General features: G+C 39.8%; 1 protein-coding gene across 10 annotated transcripts in view; it reads left to right on the forward strand.

Moving 5' to 3' along the window:
* Positions 1–4,177, forward strand: part of PAK1 (p21 (RAC1) activated kinase 1) — a 160,117-nt gene extending 155,940 nt beyond the window's left edge. For all 10 annotated transcript variants that reach the window (XM_070457253.1, XM_070457249.1, XM_070457254.1 and 7 more), the window contains one exon: positions 4,023–4,177. In XM_070457253.1, coding sequence (XP_070313354.1) covers positions 4,023–4,109 — 87 coding nt within the window. In that variant the 3' untranslated portion in view covers positions 4,110–4,177. The remainder of the gene's footprint in view (positions 1–4,022) is intronic.
* Positions 4,178–14,083: the final 9,906 nt, after the last annotated feature.

Raw genomic sequence — 14,083 nt, forward strand, 5'->3', positions numbered from 1 at the left:
TTAAAGCTAATTATGAACAATTCTGTCTTCCTCACTGTTAGTAGATCATAACTTCTATGTTATTAATCCTTGGTCTCCTCTTACCTGGGACCTGAATCAAAATAGGTATTCAGTGGGAGAAAACATTTGCAAATGATATGACTGATAAAGCATTAATATCCAAAATATATACCAGCTCATACAACTCAGGAGAAAAAAAAATAACTTACAGACAACCCAGTTTAAAAATGGGCAGAAGACCTGAATAGACATTTTTCCAGAGAGAAAATGCAGATGGTCAGCAGGCACATGAAAAGATGCTCAATATCGCTAAGTATCAGGGAAATGCAAATCAAAACCACAGTGAGAAATCACCTCACACCTGTCAGAATGACTATCATTCAAAAGAATCCAAATAACAAATGTTGACAAGGATGTGGAGAAAAGGGAACTCTCCTACACGCTTGATGGGAATATAAATTGGTACAGCCAATATGGAAAACAATATGGAGGTGTTTCAAGAAACTAAAAATAGAACTATGATATGACCCAGTGGTTCCAGTCTTGGATATATATATGAAAGAAACAAAAACACTAATATGAAAAGATACATGCAACTCAATGTTCATAGCAACATTATTTATAATTGCCAAGATATGTAAGTGACCTCAGTGTCCATCAGGAGATGAATGGATAAAGAAGATGTGGATGAATACTACTCAATGATAAAAAAGAATGAAATCTTGACATTTGCAGCAACATGGATGGACTTGGAGGGTATTATGCTAAGTGAAATGTCAGACAGAAAAACAAATACTGTATGACATCACTTATATGTGGAATCTAAAAAGTAAAATAAACTAGTGAATATAACATAAAAGAAACAGATTCACAGATATAGAGAACAAATTAATGGTTACCAGTGGGGAGTGGGAAAGTGGGCGAGGGACATTATATGGGTAGGGTATTAAGAGCTACAAATTATTATATGTAAAACAAGCTGCAAGGATATATTGTATAACCCAGGAAATATAGCCAATATTTTATAATAATTATAAATGGATTATAACCTATAAAAATTGTGAATCACTATATTGTATACCTGTGATTTATGCAGTGGCTCCCTAGTGGCTCAGTGGTAAAGAATCTGCCTGCCAGTACAGTAGAGGCAGATTTGATCCCTGGGTTGGGAAGATTCCCCGGAGAAGGAAATGGCAAGCCACTCCAATATTTTTGCCTGGGAGAGCTGATGGACAAAGGAGCCTGGCGGGCTACAGTCCATGGAATTGCAAAAGAATCGGACATGGCTTAGTGACTAAACAACAAGAACAAACTTATATAACATTGTATATCAACTATACTTCAATTAAAAAATAGGTATTCAGAAAATGTTGAAGTGAATAGAATTGCTTAAACCTTCATTGAAATGTTACCTTCTGGAGATATTTAGCATCTCTTTGTAATCAGAGTTACTGACTATAGAGCATTGATATATTAGATATGAGATCTGGGTTCTGCCAAACCCATTAGTTTCTAGCATCCTTTGGGACAAAACTCCTTATAAAAGGCAGTATATATAATACAGGATCCTTTTCCTTTCATATGAAGTTTTTTCTGGAAACACTAAGCTTTGGGAAATGTGCAAATAGTCTAAGCCTCAAGATGATATTGTTAACCAGGTATTAAAATACAGTTACTGAAAGATTAATGCCTTCTAGAGTTTTTTTCCTAATATAATAATACATGACAAATAATAAATGCATTGTGTTGAATGAAGCTTTACCACATTCTAGGCACTAAGCACTTTACATATTTTTTTAATCTATTCTTTTTTAATAAACCTGTGATTCATAAGTTTTGTATTCCCATTTTTACAGGTGAGGAAACTGAGATTTCAAGTGTTCAATAACTTTGCTTGATTAAAGTAACTGAGAAATGGTGGATCCAGGATTTAAATCTATGTGTATTTGGCTCTCAAGTGTGTATATTCTTGGCCACTTCCTGGCTCTGAGTATTAAAGCTGGAAAGACCTTAGGGCTTATCTTGTCTGATTTGTTCATTACAGAGAGAAGGAAACTGAGGCCTCCTAATTGGGTGTTGGGTCATGCTGCTTTCTCAACTCAGGGGAGTTGTATAAACATGCAATCTGAAAACATTGACTCTAACTTGTTACTGTACATTGTAAATATTCTAAACGATGACTTTCAGAATCTCAGATCATGAAAGCTTCACATCTGTTTATCCTGTGAGAACGATATATATGGACAGAAATAATACATAGGGGCTTTTGTTGGAATCCGTATCTTCATAATTTAGCCAAGATCTTTTATTCCTTTTATAGTAATAGTTTCTTATTTTCAGTACCTCTTTGTTTTTTATTTTATTTTATTTATTTATTTTTTTTATTAGTTGGAGGCTAACTACTTTACAATATTGTGGTAGTCTTTGTCATACATTGACATGAATCATCGATGGATATACATGCATTCCCCATCCCGATCCCCCCTCCCACCTCCCTCTCCACCCGATCCCTCTCTTAGTACCTCTTTGAATCCCATCTTTGTCCAAAAAGAATTTGAAACGCTTCTAGCAAAGAATATTTATAGATATTTCTATATTTAGAAATATAGAAATTTTAAAATTTAATGGGTGTGTATACACATATACAATATGATTAATAAAAGAGACTTATGGGGACGGCCAGAAGAATCGAACATGCTAATCATTTGCGTTAAATAGTTTTGGTTAAACATCAAATTTGGTTCTTAGTGTCCTGGTAGCGAAGACAGAAAAGAAAATACATTAGTTAGTTCCTATGTTTCTTATCCAATGGGAGAAACACCCTACACCCTCAAGACACAAAGCCTTTTCACTAGTAAATGAAGAAAAGTCATTTTTAGTTGTGAGTTCAGAGTTCTATAATGACCATTTTCCATAATGTTTTTTTATAATGTTTTTTTTTTTTTACTGAAAACATAAAAGTAATTTTTCAATTGGTGTTTTTTCCATAATAGTCTTCTTTAGTAGTTGTGGGTATGACCCACTGTATAGCCCAGTGAAAGTGATTTGGAAAAGGACCAAGTTTTTCCTGGGTTAATTAACCTTACTAAACTCAAGGATAGAACAACAAATTCCCAAATCAGTGCTTCTGAAATGCAGAATTGTAGTGTACCATTCGGAGAAGGCAATGGCAACCCACTCCAGTACTCTTGCCTGGAAAATCCCATGGATGGAGGAGCCTGGTGGGCTGCAGTCCATGGGGTCGCTAAGAGTCGGACATGACTGAGTGACTTCACTTTCACATTTCACTTTCATGCATTGGAGAAGGCAATGGCAACCCACTCCAGTGTTCTTGCCTGGAGAATCCCAGGGACGGGGGAGCCTGGTGGGCTGCCGTCTGTGGGGTTGCACAGAGTCGAACATGACTGAAGCGACTTAGCAGCAGCAGCAGCAGCAGCAGTGTACCATTGGGTCACCATCAGTTAATAACCTTCCCTCTGAGCTCATTATTGTTCTGACTTTCACCATATTTTGGACTTATATTAAGTGAAATCTTACAGTATGAACTCTTCTTGTGCATGTCTTCTTTCATGTAGCATGTCTTCTGTAGGATTCATCCTATTATCAGTGTATCAATTATTCCTTTTTATTGCTCTGTAATTTTTGTATCATTTTCTATGAATATAATGTTACTTGTTCTTTCAGTCTCTTGGACATTTAAGTTCTTTCATTTATGACTGTCATGAGTAAAACTGCAATGAGCATTTATGTGTCTGTGTCTTCTGGTGAATTCAAAAACTTACTTCTCTTGAAATATATCTAGAGGTAGAATTGGTGGGATATAGGATAGGCATGTATTTAACTGTAGGTAGCTACCGCCAAACAATTCTTCAAAATGACATGTTATCTTTGAAAGATGTCCTTCCATTTGAAGTTGACGATCTGCACAGTATACAAACATGGATGCCCTGAAAATCTTGTAATGGTTACTGCGGAAGAATGGTAAATTGTTATGTGTCTTTTGTTCTTTTTCTCCTTTCTAGCATCAATTTCTGAAGATTGCCAAGCCTCTCTCCAGCCTCACTCCACTGATTGCTGCAGCAAAGGAGGCAACCAAGAACAATCACTAAAACCACATCACCCCAGCCTCATTGTGCCAAGCCTTCTGTGAAATAAATGCTCATTTCGGAAATTCCAACCCCTGAGGCTCTTCCTTGCTTTCTCCTCCCATTTCCTGGTCTAGTGCTTTCAAGACTGATCCTTGAAAACCATGTGTCCAGCATTGAAGAGAACTGCAATTAGCTAATTGGATGATGGCCATTTTAAAATAAGGAATTTGCTCCCAGTCTGTGGATGTGAGGGTGATTTATGATCAAGGGCTTATATAAATAAATCCTTGGACTCCTATTTCTCCCTCCCGCACCAATCAGTTCTTGACTATATAAAATTTTGACTTTATAACATTATCAACTTGTGATCAGTTGAGATATTTTTCAGTGCTTGTTTTTCTGTTATCAGACTGCCCAAACACATTGTTGTACTTGAAAATGGAATAGCTCAAGGAATGCCATGGGGGTGATATTCAGCCAGGACATGAAATGGCTCTTCTTTCTGGACCATGACTTTGGCACAGCTGATCCTGATATGGGTGGGAGAGCTACCATGTTTTTCTTTGTGTATGCTTCAAGCATCTCTTTGGGAGGATCTAGATCCAATCGTGTTCCCCATGCTATTTCTTGTGAAATGATCTTGGCTATGTAGCAGCTTTTGACTCCCTAAATCCCCTAGGCTGCTGCCCCCATTCTGTCTTTGTTTAGAACATTGAGAACTTTCCTAGGGCACATGCTGGGTGAGAGCAGTGTGAGAAGTCAAGGGAAAAAAAAAAGCTGCTTTTAGAACAAAGCTGGACATCAGCACCTCTCCAGCTATACCCATGTGATGTTTCAAGAACTCAGCATGATTTTCCATCTGCAACATGGAGCTTAAAGATTAACTCATCTTCTGATTGCCCTAATCTCTGGCTGAAAGAGAAAGATCTCCAAATCTGAGACTACATGTTAGTTTTGGATGGATTTGTTGGCCTGAGATGATAGTCTGCCAGCTGTGAGGGGACCCTGTTTTTACTCTGCATGGCCAAGCTCTCTGCAAATGGAAATGCTTGCACTGGGTGTTGGGGATGTTTGCTACCTCGTGCTGTCTTTGTGGTTTTGGTCCTCCCATTATTGTAGGACCCCTGGCCAGCATTGTGGCTTGTCATGTTAGCCCCAATGGCTACCTTGTCATGCTCCGAGGTACCACTGCCTCTACAGTTTTATTTCCTTCAATAAAAGGAGATGAAAATATTCTATTTGGTGTATGCCTTTCTTTCCTTTTTCCCCTTCCCTTCTTTTCTAATTTCTTATTTTGATATTTTCTAAGTTAAGAAAAAATGTACATTATAAAAATATTCTTTCTTCCAGAATCATTTGAGATTAAGTTGCAGATAAAATGCTGCTTTACCACTATATACTTATTTTATTGTGTATTCTTGATTCTTAACACTTTTGCAAAGGGGAAGACCCATGAAAGCCAGTGGTATAGTTTGAAGACCAGACAGTCAGAGAGCAGTGGTGTAGAGTCTAGTGGAAGTCTAGGGGATTCCCAGGTGACTAAGTGGTTAGGATTGTGCCCTTCCATTGCAGGGGGCATGGGTTTAATCCCTGGTCAGGGAACTAAGATTCTGCATACTGTGTGGCATGGCAAAAAAAAAAAAAAAAAAAAAGCAGGTCTGCACTGCTATATTTAAAATGGATAAGCAATAAGGCCCTACTGTATAGCACAGGGACTCTGCTCAATGTTATGTGGCAGTTTGAATGGGAGGGGAATTTGAAGAAGAATAGATATATGTTTATATTTTTGACTGAGTCCCTTTGCTGTCCACCTGAAACTATCACAACTTTGTTAATCAGCTATATTCCATATAAAATAAAAATAAAAGTAAGGGGGAAAGAAAAAGGTGGGTCTAGTGGTAGTCCAGTTTGTAGTAGTCTAGTAGTCTGATTCCTCAGAATCAGGAGCACTGAGGACAGGAGAAGATCAGTGTCCTACTGGTAGAGTCAGAGAATAGCCTTTCTCCACATTTTTGTTCTGTTCAGACTGTCAGCTAATTGAATGATGTCCACCCACATTGAGGAGGATCATCTGCTTTGTTCAGTCCATCAATTCAAATGCTAAACTCTTCTGGATCCACCCTCAAAGACACACCCAGAAATAACATTTAACAAGATATGGGGCTCCTGATGACCCAGTCAGGTTGACAGAATTAACCATCACACACTCCATTCCCACCTCCAAATGAAGGTGATAACTCCAGGGAGGACTGATCAGCTGACAGCTCTTATGATGCTGTGTGATTATGACTTTTAGATCAGGGGGTCAAAAGTGATGATTATTGAGACCTGATACTGTCTGAAGAAGAAAAATGCAGAGCAACACGAGATCTTGTAGTTACTGAAAGGACAAGTATGATTGGATTGCTTTTGTGTAAGACAGAAGGAATATTAGATAATGTTCCAGAAGAAATGATGAAGATCCAAAGATTGTACTTCTTCACTCTTAGACTGCAGTGGTAAACTGGTTAGTCTAATGAGGGCTGAAAATTGTTAGTTAATTGCCTCTGGAATTTTAGAGTTGATTGGTTGGGTCATGTCTGACTCTTTGCACTTCCATCAACTGCAGCATGCCAGGCTTCCCAGTCCTTCATCATCTTCTGGAGCTTGCTCAAACTCATGTTGGTGATGCCATCCAACCATCTCACTCTCTGTTGTCCCCTTCTCCTCCTGCCCTCAGCCTTTCCCAGCCTCAGGGTCTTTTCAAATGAGTCAGCTCTTCGTGTCAGGTAGCCAAAGTATTGGAGCTTCAGCTTCAGCATCAGTCCTTCCAGTGGATATTCAGGACTGATTTCCTTTAGGATGGACTGGTTTGATCTCCTTGCAGTCCAAAGGACTCTCAGGAGTCTCCTCTAACACCACAGTTCAAAACCATCAATGCTTTGGTGCTCAGCCTTCCTTATGGTCCAGCTCTCACATCTGTACATGACTACTGGAAAAACCATAGCTTTGACTGGATGAACCTTTGTTGACAAAGTAATGTCTCTGCTTTTTAACACACTGTCTAGGTTTGTCATAGCTTTTCTTCCAAAGGGCAAACATCTTTTAATTTTGTGGCTGAAGTCTCCATCTGCAATGTTTTTGGAGCCCAAGAAAATAAAGTCTGTCACTGTTTCCATTGTTTCCTCCTCTGTTTGCCTTGAAGTGATGGGACCAGATGCCATGATCTTAGTTTTTTGAATGCTGAGTTTTAAGCTAGCTTTTTCACTCTCCTCTTTCACTTTCATCAAGAGGCTCTTTAGTTCCTTATTGCTTTCTGCCATAAGGATGGTATCATCTGCATATCTGTGGTTATTGATATTTCTCCCAGCAATCTTGATTCCAGCTTGTGCTTCATCCAGCCTGGCATTTTTCATGATATACTATGCATTTAAGTTAAATAAGCAGGGTGACATATAGCCTTGATATTCCTTTCCCAATTTGGAATCAGTCCATTGTTCGATGTCTCGTTCTAACTCTTGCTTTTTAACCTGCATAGTTGGGAGGCAGGTAAGGTGGTCTGGTTTCGCATCTATTTAAGAATTTTCCACAGCGTGTGGCAGAAGTCTTCTTGGAGGAGGTTGCCAGTAGCCTCACCATAGAGCCTCTGAGCGGACAACCCCAAACTGGGGAACACTTATACCAAGGAAGTTCCTGCACTGTTGCCAAAGTTCTAGGGCCCACAATAGATTTCCCAACATGGAGATCTGGCAAAGAAATTGAGAACCTTCAGAGAATTTGACATAGCCATAGAATATGACAAAAACTGGTTAGAACCAAGATAACAGAAGATTTGACTTCCAGTAGACCTTGAGCCTCATTATACGCTCATTATAATGCATTAGCATATTCTAAATGACATATCCACCAGCACCATGATTCTGAGACCAACTATGAAAAGCCAAAAGTGGGTGATGGCTTAATCCTGCAACTCTCCACCCTTTCCCTGAAATAGTTGGAATAATCTTCCCACTCATTAGCCTATGATATTACCCAGCCCGTAACTAACTACAGCATATTTCAGGGCCTCTCGAATCTGAGATGGCCCACACTCTTGTCTGTGGAGTGTATTTCCCTTTCCCCCAAGGCTGTTCTTGAACCACATTCTGTCTATGGAATGTGTATCTCTCTAAGTAAATCCATTTCTTATCTATGGCTTTGTCTCTCACTGATTTCTTTCTGTGATGAGTCATAAAGAACCTGAGCTTCATTGAGTCCTGAGATGAGTTGTGTGACCTCAGTTAAAAGACCATGGGTTCAGGTCCCAGTCTGGCTTTTGGCTGGGTTTGAGTCCCAGCATGTGGGTTCAACTACCATCTCAGGTGCAGTGTTTCACAAGCATTAGCTCTCCTGTGAACTTTCCAACAATTTAAGCATTAGAGTGATGACTGTGTAATCAAGCAGGACCCCATTGGGCCCTGCTGGATGGCACAAAAGTGGTTCTGTATTCCTAGTTTCTTATTTGCAGGATCAAGGCTTTGGCCTTCTAGACATTCCTGAGTTCCAAAGAGCAGATTCAAACAGTTTCTAGTCAGTAAAGTAAGGAAATGCAGAAACAAAGGAAGAATAATCAAGAAGCTGTAGTGCAGCCGTTAGAAACAGGATCCTGGTTCCTTCTCAAGGGATATACATTAAGTGTCTTTGAGTACTTCTGTAGGAACTAAAGCCTCCACACAGGTGGGGGATGGCAGCTTTAGGCTGAACACAAGATTCCTGGAATACTGACCTGTTACTTCACTACCGACCAGTCAGAAGGAGTCATACACCTTGCAACCCTCACCCCAAATTTTGGCCTGTAAAAACTTTTCCCTAAGAAGCATTGGAGAGTTGGGGTTTTTGAACATGATCCACCTATTCTCCTTGCTTTGACCCGCAGTAAGCCTTTCTCTGCTCCAAACTGATGTTTGGGTTTGTTTGGCCTTACTGTGCACCTGTGCATGCGTGGTGAGTCGCTCAGTCAGGCCTGACTCTTTGAGATCCTATGGACTGTAGCCTGGTAGGTTCTTCTGTCCATGGGATTTTCCTGGCAAGAGTACTGGAGTGGGTTGCTATTTCCTCCTGCAGGAGATCCCCTGACCCAGAGGTCCAACTCACATCTCCTGCATTGGCAGATGGATTCTTTACCACTGAGCCATGCAAACTTTTGTTAGGTATCATTTACTATGGGGATATCTAGACATCCACTCACAATGAAATATTCTTCATTTCCATGCAACTTAACAGCAAATTTCCTTACATTTCATTGCCTTCAGAGTGTGGAACCAGAACTCTGAAACTGTCTACTCAGATAATCACCGCTTGTCTATTTCTTTATGAGTACTGAACACATCTGTCCCCTATATGTTAGTTTTCTATTGCTGCATGACAAATTATCACAAACATCATGGCTTAAAACAACAGAAACTGTCTCACAGTTTCTGTAGGTCATGACAAAAAAGTGTGGTGGAGCATGATGTGGTTGTGTTACTGAATCAAGTCTGACTGCTCTTTGCTCAAAAATCAATAATCGAGAGAGAGACGAATGTTAGAAAGGAGTTGCTTTTAAACAATGTCAACAATCTGGGAAGATGGTGGATTCACTGTCTCCCAAAAACCATCTCCAAAGATTCTGCTCCTCCCTGAAAATTTTTAAAGGGAAAAAGGGAAGTAATATTAGTTAATCATTGAAATGATGGGGGTTAGAGTTGTCACCAACCCCCACTATACAGGCTCTTGTGCAGGCTTGTCAACTTCTTGTGATTTTTTTTTAGATGCTATTTTGTTCACACAGTTTATTCACATAATTACTGAAGGGGAAGAGATCTGATCATTGGTTAATTCATTTCTACTTCATTGATCTACAGAAAGAGCCAACAGATTAGGAAAGATATTGTGTGATCAAAAGATTTGAAAGGTGTGCCAGGGCCAGAGAAAAATAGAGCATGGGGGTGCCTGGTTAAGGTTAGTGACAGAAGGGTGCACCCTGCAGTGACCTCTTCCTGCCGAAAGACACTTACAAATCACCATTTGTTAGAACATCATTCCATTTCTATGGAATTATGGGCAAAGGTTGGTCTTCTATAACTATCACGCTGACATAGGGCACCATGTTCTTGAGTCGAAAATATTGACATGGGTCTGTACCACCTCTTTGCTGACTATTATAGTTGCCCATTTACATATAAAGGCAGAACAAGCTACAATTATTTTGATGTCCACAAATATATACATTATTATGAACTATAGTGTTAATCCCATTCTCTTAAGGCCAGTTATTGGAATTGTGCTAGCCATAGATTGAGTATTACTTAATATGGAGCAGTTCATAGCATGGTTGCAATCCAGTCATCCTGCAGTTGTTTTCCCCCTCTGATGTCAGTTACAGTATCTATAGAACAACTCAGGAACGTGCTTCAGACACTGAATCTGTGATTGTATTGTCCTAATCATTAGCTGCTTGAGCCTTCTCATTTTTGACTCAGGAAGGCCTGGAAGACTTCAGCTTTTCTATAAAGAAGAGGCAGGAGATATGGAGGGGGCCTTTGTACTGGGGTGGGGCAGGTGGCACAGGGTTCTGCTTGGTTCCAGCTGGATTTTTGCTCAAGCTCCATCAGGCTGAAAATCCAGGTGTTAGTCAGGGTTGTAGTTCATGTGGGCATTGGAGTCATCTTCTAGTCTCTCTGGTTGTTGCTTGAATTCATTTCCTTTAGTACTGGGGTCCTCTTTCTCTTGCTGGCTGTCAGCAGAAGACCCAGCTCCTAGAGGCGGCCTGAAGTCTTGCCACATGGCTCCCACAGGCAGTTCACAAAATGAGTGTTTGAACATAGCTCTTTGATTTCCACTTTTCTCTTGCAATGCCAGAGAAAACTGCTTTTAAAGGGCTTATATGAATAGGCCAATCTCACTTAGATAATCACACTGTCTTAAAGTCAAGTGATTTGGGAAGTTAATTACATCTGTAAGACCCCTTCATTATAGGACCTTAGATATATCCAACTGAATACAGGGTTCCAGGTCAACGCAAGGAGAGATAAAAAGGCCTTCTTAAAAGAACAGTACAAAGAAGTAGAGGAAAACAATAGAATGGAAAAGACCAGGTATCTTATCAAAAAAACTGGAGATACCAATATAATATTTCATCCTAGGATGGACATGATAAAGGACAGAAATGGTAAGGACTTAAAAGAGGCAGATGAGATTAAGATGAGGTGGCAAGTATACACAGAAGACCTATACAAAAAAGGTCTTAATGATTGGAATAACTACTCACGTAGAGCCAGACATCCTGGAGTGTGAAGTCAAGTGGGCCTTAGGAAGCATCACTATGAACAAAGCTAGTGGAAGTGATGGAACTCCAGTTGAGCTATTTCCAATCCTAAAAGATGATGCTGTGAAAGTGCTGCACTCAATATGTCAGCAAATTTGGAAAACTCAGCAGTGGCCACAGAAAAGGTCAATTTTCATTCTAATCCCAAAGAAGGGCAGTGCCAAAGAAAGGTGTTCAAACTACCAGACAATTGTACTCATGTAGCATGCTAGTAAGGTTATGCTCAAATTCCTTCAAGCTAGTCTACAGCAGTATGTGAACCGAGAACTTCCAGATGTACAAGCTGGATTTAGAAAAGGCATAGAAACCAGAGATCAAATTGTCAACATTTGTTGGATCACAGAGAAAACAAGAGAATTTCAAAAAATCTACTTATGCTTTATTAACTATGCCAAAGCCTTTGACTGTGTGGATCACAACAAATTGTGGAAAGTTATTAAAGAGATGGGAATACCAGACCACCTTATCTATTTCCTGAGAAACCTGTATGTGAGTCAAGAAGCAGTAGTTAAAACTGAACATGAAACAATGACTGGTTCAAAATTGGGGAAGGAATATGACAAGGCTGTATATCATTGCCCTGTTTATTTAACTCCTATGCAGAGTACATTGAGAGAGGTAATTCTTCAGTTCAGTTCAGTTGCTCAGTCATGTTTGACTCTTTGTGACCCATTGGACTGCAGCACGCCAGGCTTCCCTGTCCATCACCAACTCCTGGAGCTCAAACTCATGTCGATCGAGTCGGTGATGCCATCCAACCATCTCACCCTCTGTCATCCCCTTCTCCTCCCGCCTTCAATCTTTCCCTAGCATCAGGGTCTTTTCAGATGAGTCAGTTCTTTGCATTAAGTGGCCAAAGTATTGGAGTTTCAGCTTCAGCATCAGTCCTTCCAATGAATATTCAGGTCCGATTTTCTTTAGGATTGACTGGCTGGATCTCCTTGTCGTCCAGAGGACTCTCAAGAGTCTTCTCCAATACCACAGTTCAAAAGCATCAGTTCTTAGGCACTCAACTTTCTTTATATCTAAATCTCACATCTATACTTGACTACTGGAAAAACAATACTTTGAACAGATGGACCTTTGTTGGCAAAGTAATGTCTCTGCTTTTTAATATGCTGTCTAGGTTTGTCATAGCTTTTCTTCCAGGGAGCTAGCATCTTTTAATTTCATGGCTGCAGTCATTATCAACAGTGATTTTGGACCCAAGAAAATTAGGTCTGACACTGTTTCTAATTCTTAGACAGGTTGATAAGAAGTCTGGGGTCCCTGAGAAGGAGAAACGGGTATGGGGCTCTTGAACTTTTTTTCTATATTGCTTTGTCTTAGTCACATAAGATTTGTCTTAAGCTCTGAGTTGTTATGACAACAATCTTTAACATTAACTTTTTTCAAACCCAGAGCTCATGATTATACAACAAAACAACTCATCTTGCTCAAGGGTGTGTTTTTCCTTAAGCTCTGTACTAATGATTATATGACAACAATGTATCTTGCTCAAGGACATGTTTCTTCTTAACAGGAACCTTCTGACTAATCTTGGTATCTTAAGACATATGACTGGGTCTGGTAAAAGTATGTAAGGCCTTGATAAGAGTAGCAAGGGGGGGCCCTCTCCGTTCCCCTTCTGATGTCTATGTAAGAAGCTTTTACTGTCCTTTTTCACCGTAATAAAACTTCTGCCACAGAAAAGCTCTTAGTGATCAAGCCTGGTCTCTGATCCCAAAGCAAAATCTTCTTCAGAGATCACCAATCCAACATCATTCCTCATAAGCTATCAACATCATGCTAAATGTTGGGCTGGATGAGTCACAAGCTGTTATCAAGATTGCTGGGAGAAATATCCTCAGATAGGCAGATGATACCACCCTAACGGCTGAAAGTAAAGAGGAATTCAAGAGCCTCTTGATGAAGATGAAAGAGGAGAGTGAAAAACTGGCTTAAAACTCAGCATTCAAAAAAGTAATATCATGGCATCTGGTCCCATTACGTCATGGCAAATAAGATAAAGACCATTACAGTATACTAACACATATATATGGACTTTAGAAAGATGGTAACGATAACCCTATATGCAAAACAGAAAAAGAGACTCAGATGTATAGAACAGACTTGTGGACTCTGGGAGAAGGCGAGGGTGGGATGTTTCAAGAGAACAGCATTGAAACATGTATATTATCTAGGGTGAAACAGATCACCAGCCCAGGTTGGGTGCATGAGATAAGTGCTCGGGCCTGGTGCACTGGGAAGACCCAGAGGGATCGGGTGGAGAGGGAGGTGAGAGGGGGGACCGGGATGGGGAATACATGTAAATCCATGGCTAATTCATTTCAATGTATGACAAAAACTACTGTAATGATGTAAAGTAATTAGCCTCCAACTAATAAAAATTAATGCAAAAAAAAAAAAAAAAAGTGGAAGCAGTGACAGACTATTTTCTTGGGCTTCAAAATCACTGTGGATGGTGACTGCAGCAATGAAATTAAAAACTGCTTGCTCCTTGGAAGAGATGCTATGACAAAACTAGCAAGCATATTAAAAGCAGAGACATCACTTTGCTGACAGAGGTGTGTATAGTCAAAGCTGTGGTTTTGCCAGTAGTCATGTATGGATGTGAGATCTGGATCATAAAGAAGGCTGAGTGCCAAAGAATTGAAGCTTTTGACTTGTG

The sequence above is a fragment of the Odocoileus virginianus genome, chromosome 28 (genome assembly GCF_023699985.2).
Source record: "Odocoileus virginianus isolate 20LAN1187 ecotype Illinois chromosome 28, Ovbor_1.2, whole genome shotgun sequence".
Taxonomy (NCBI): Eukaryota; Metazoa; Chordata; class Mammalia; order Artiodactyla; family Cervidae; genus Odocoileus; species Odocoileus virginianus.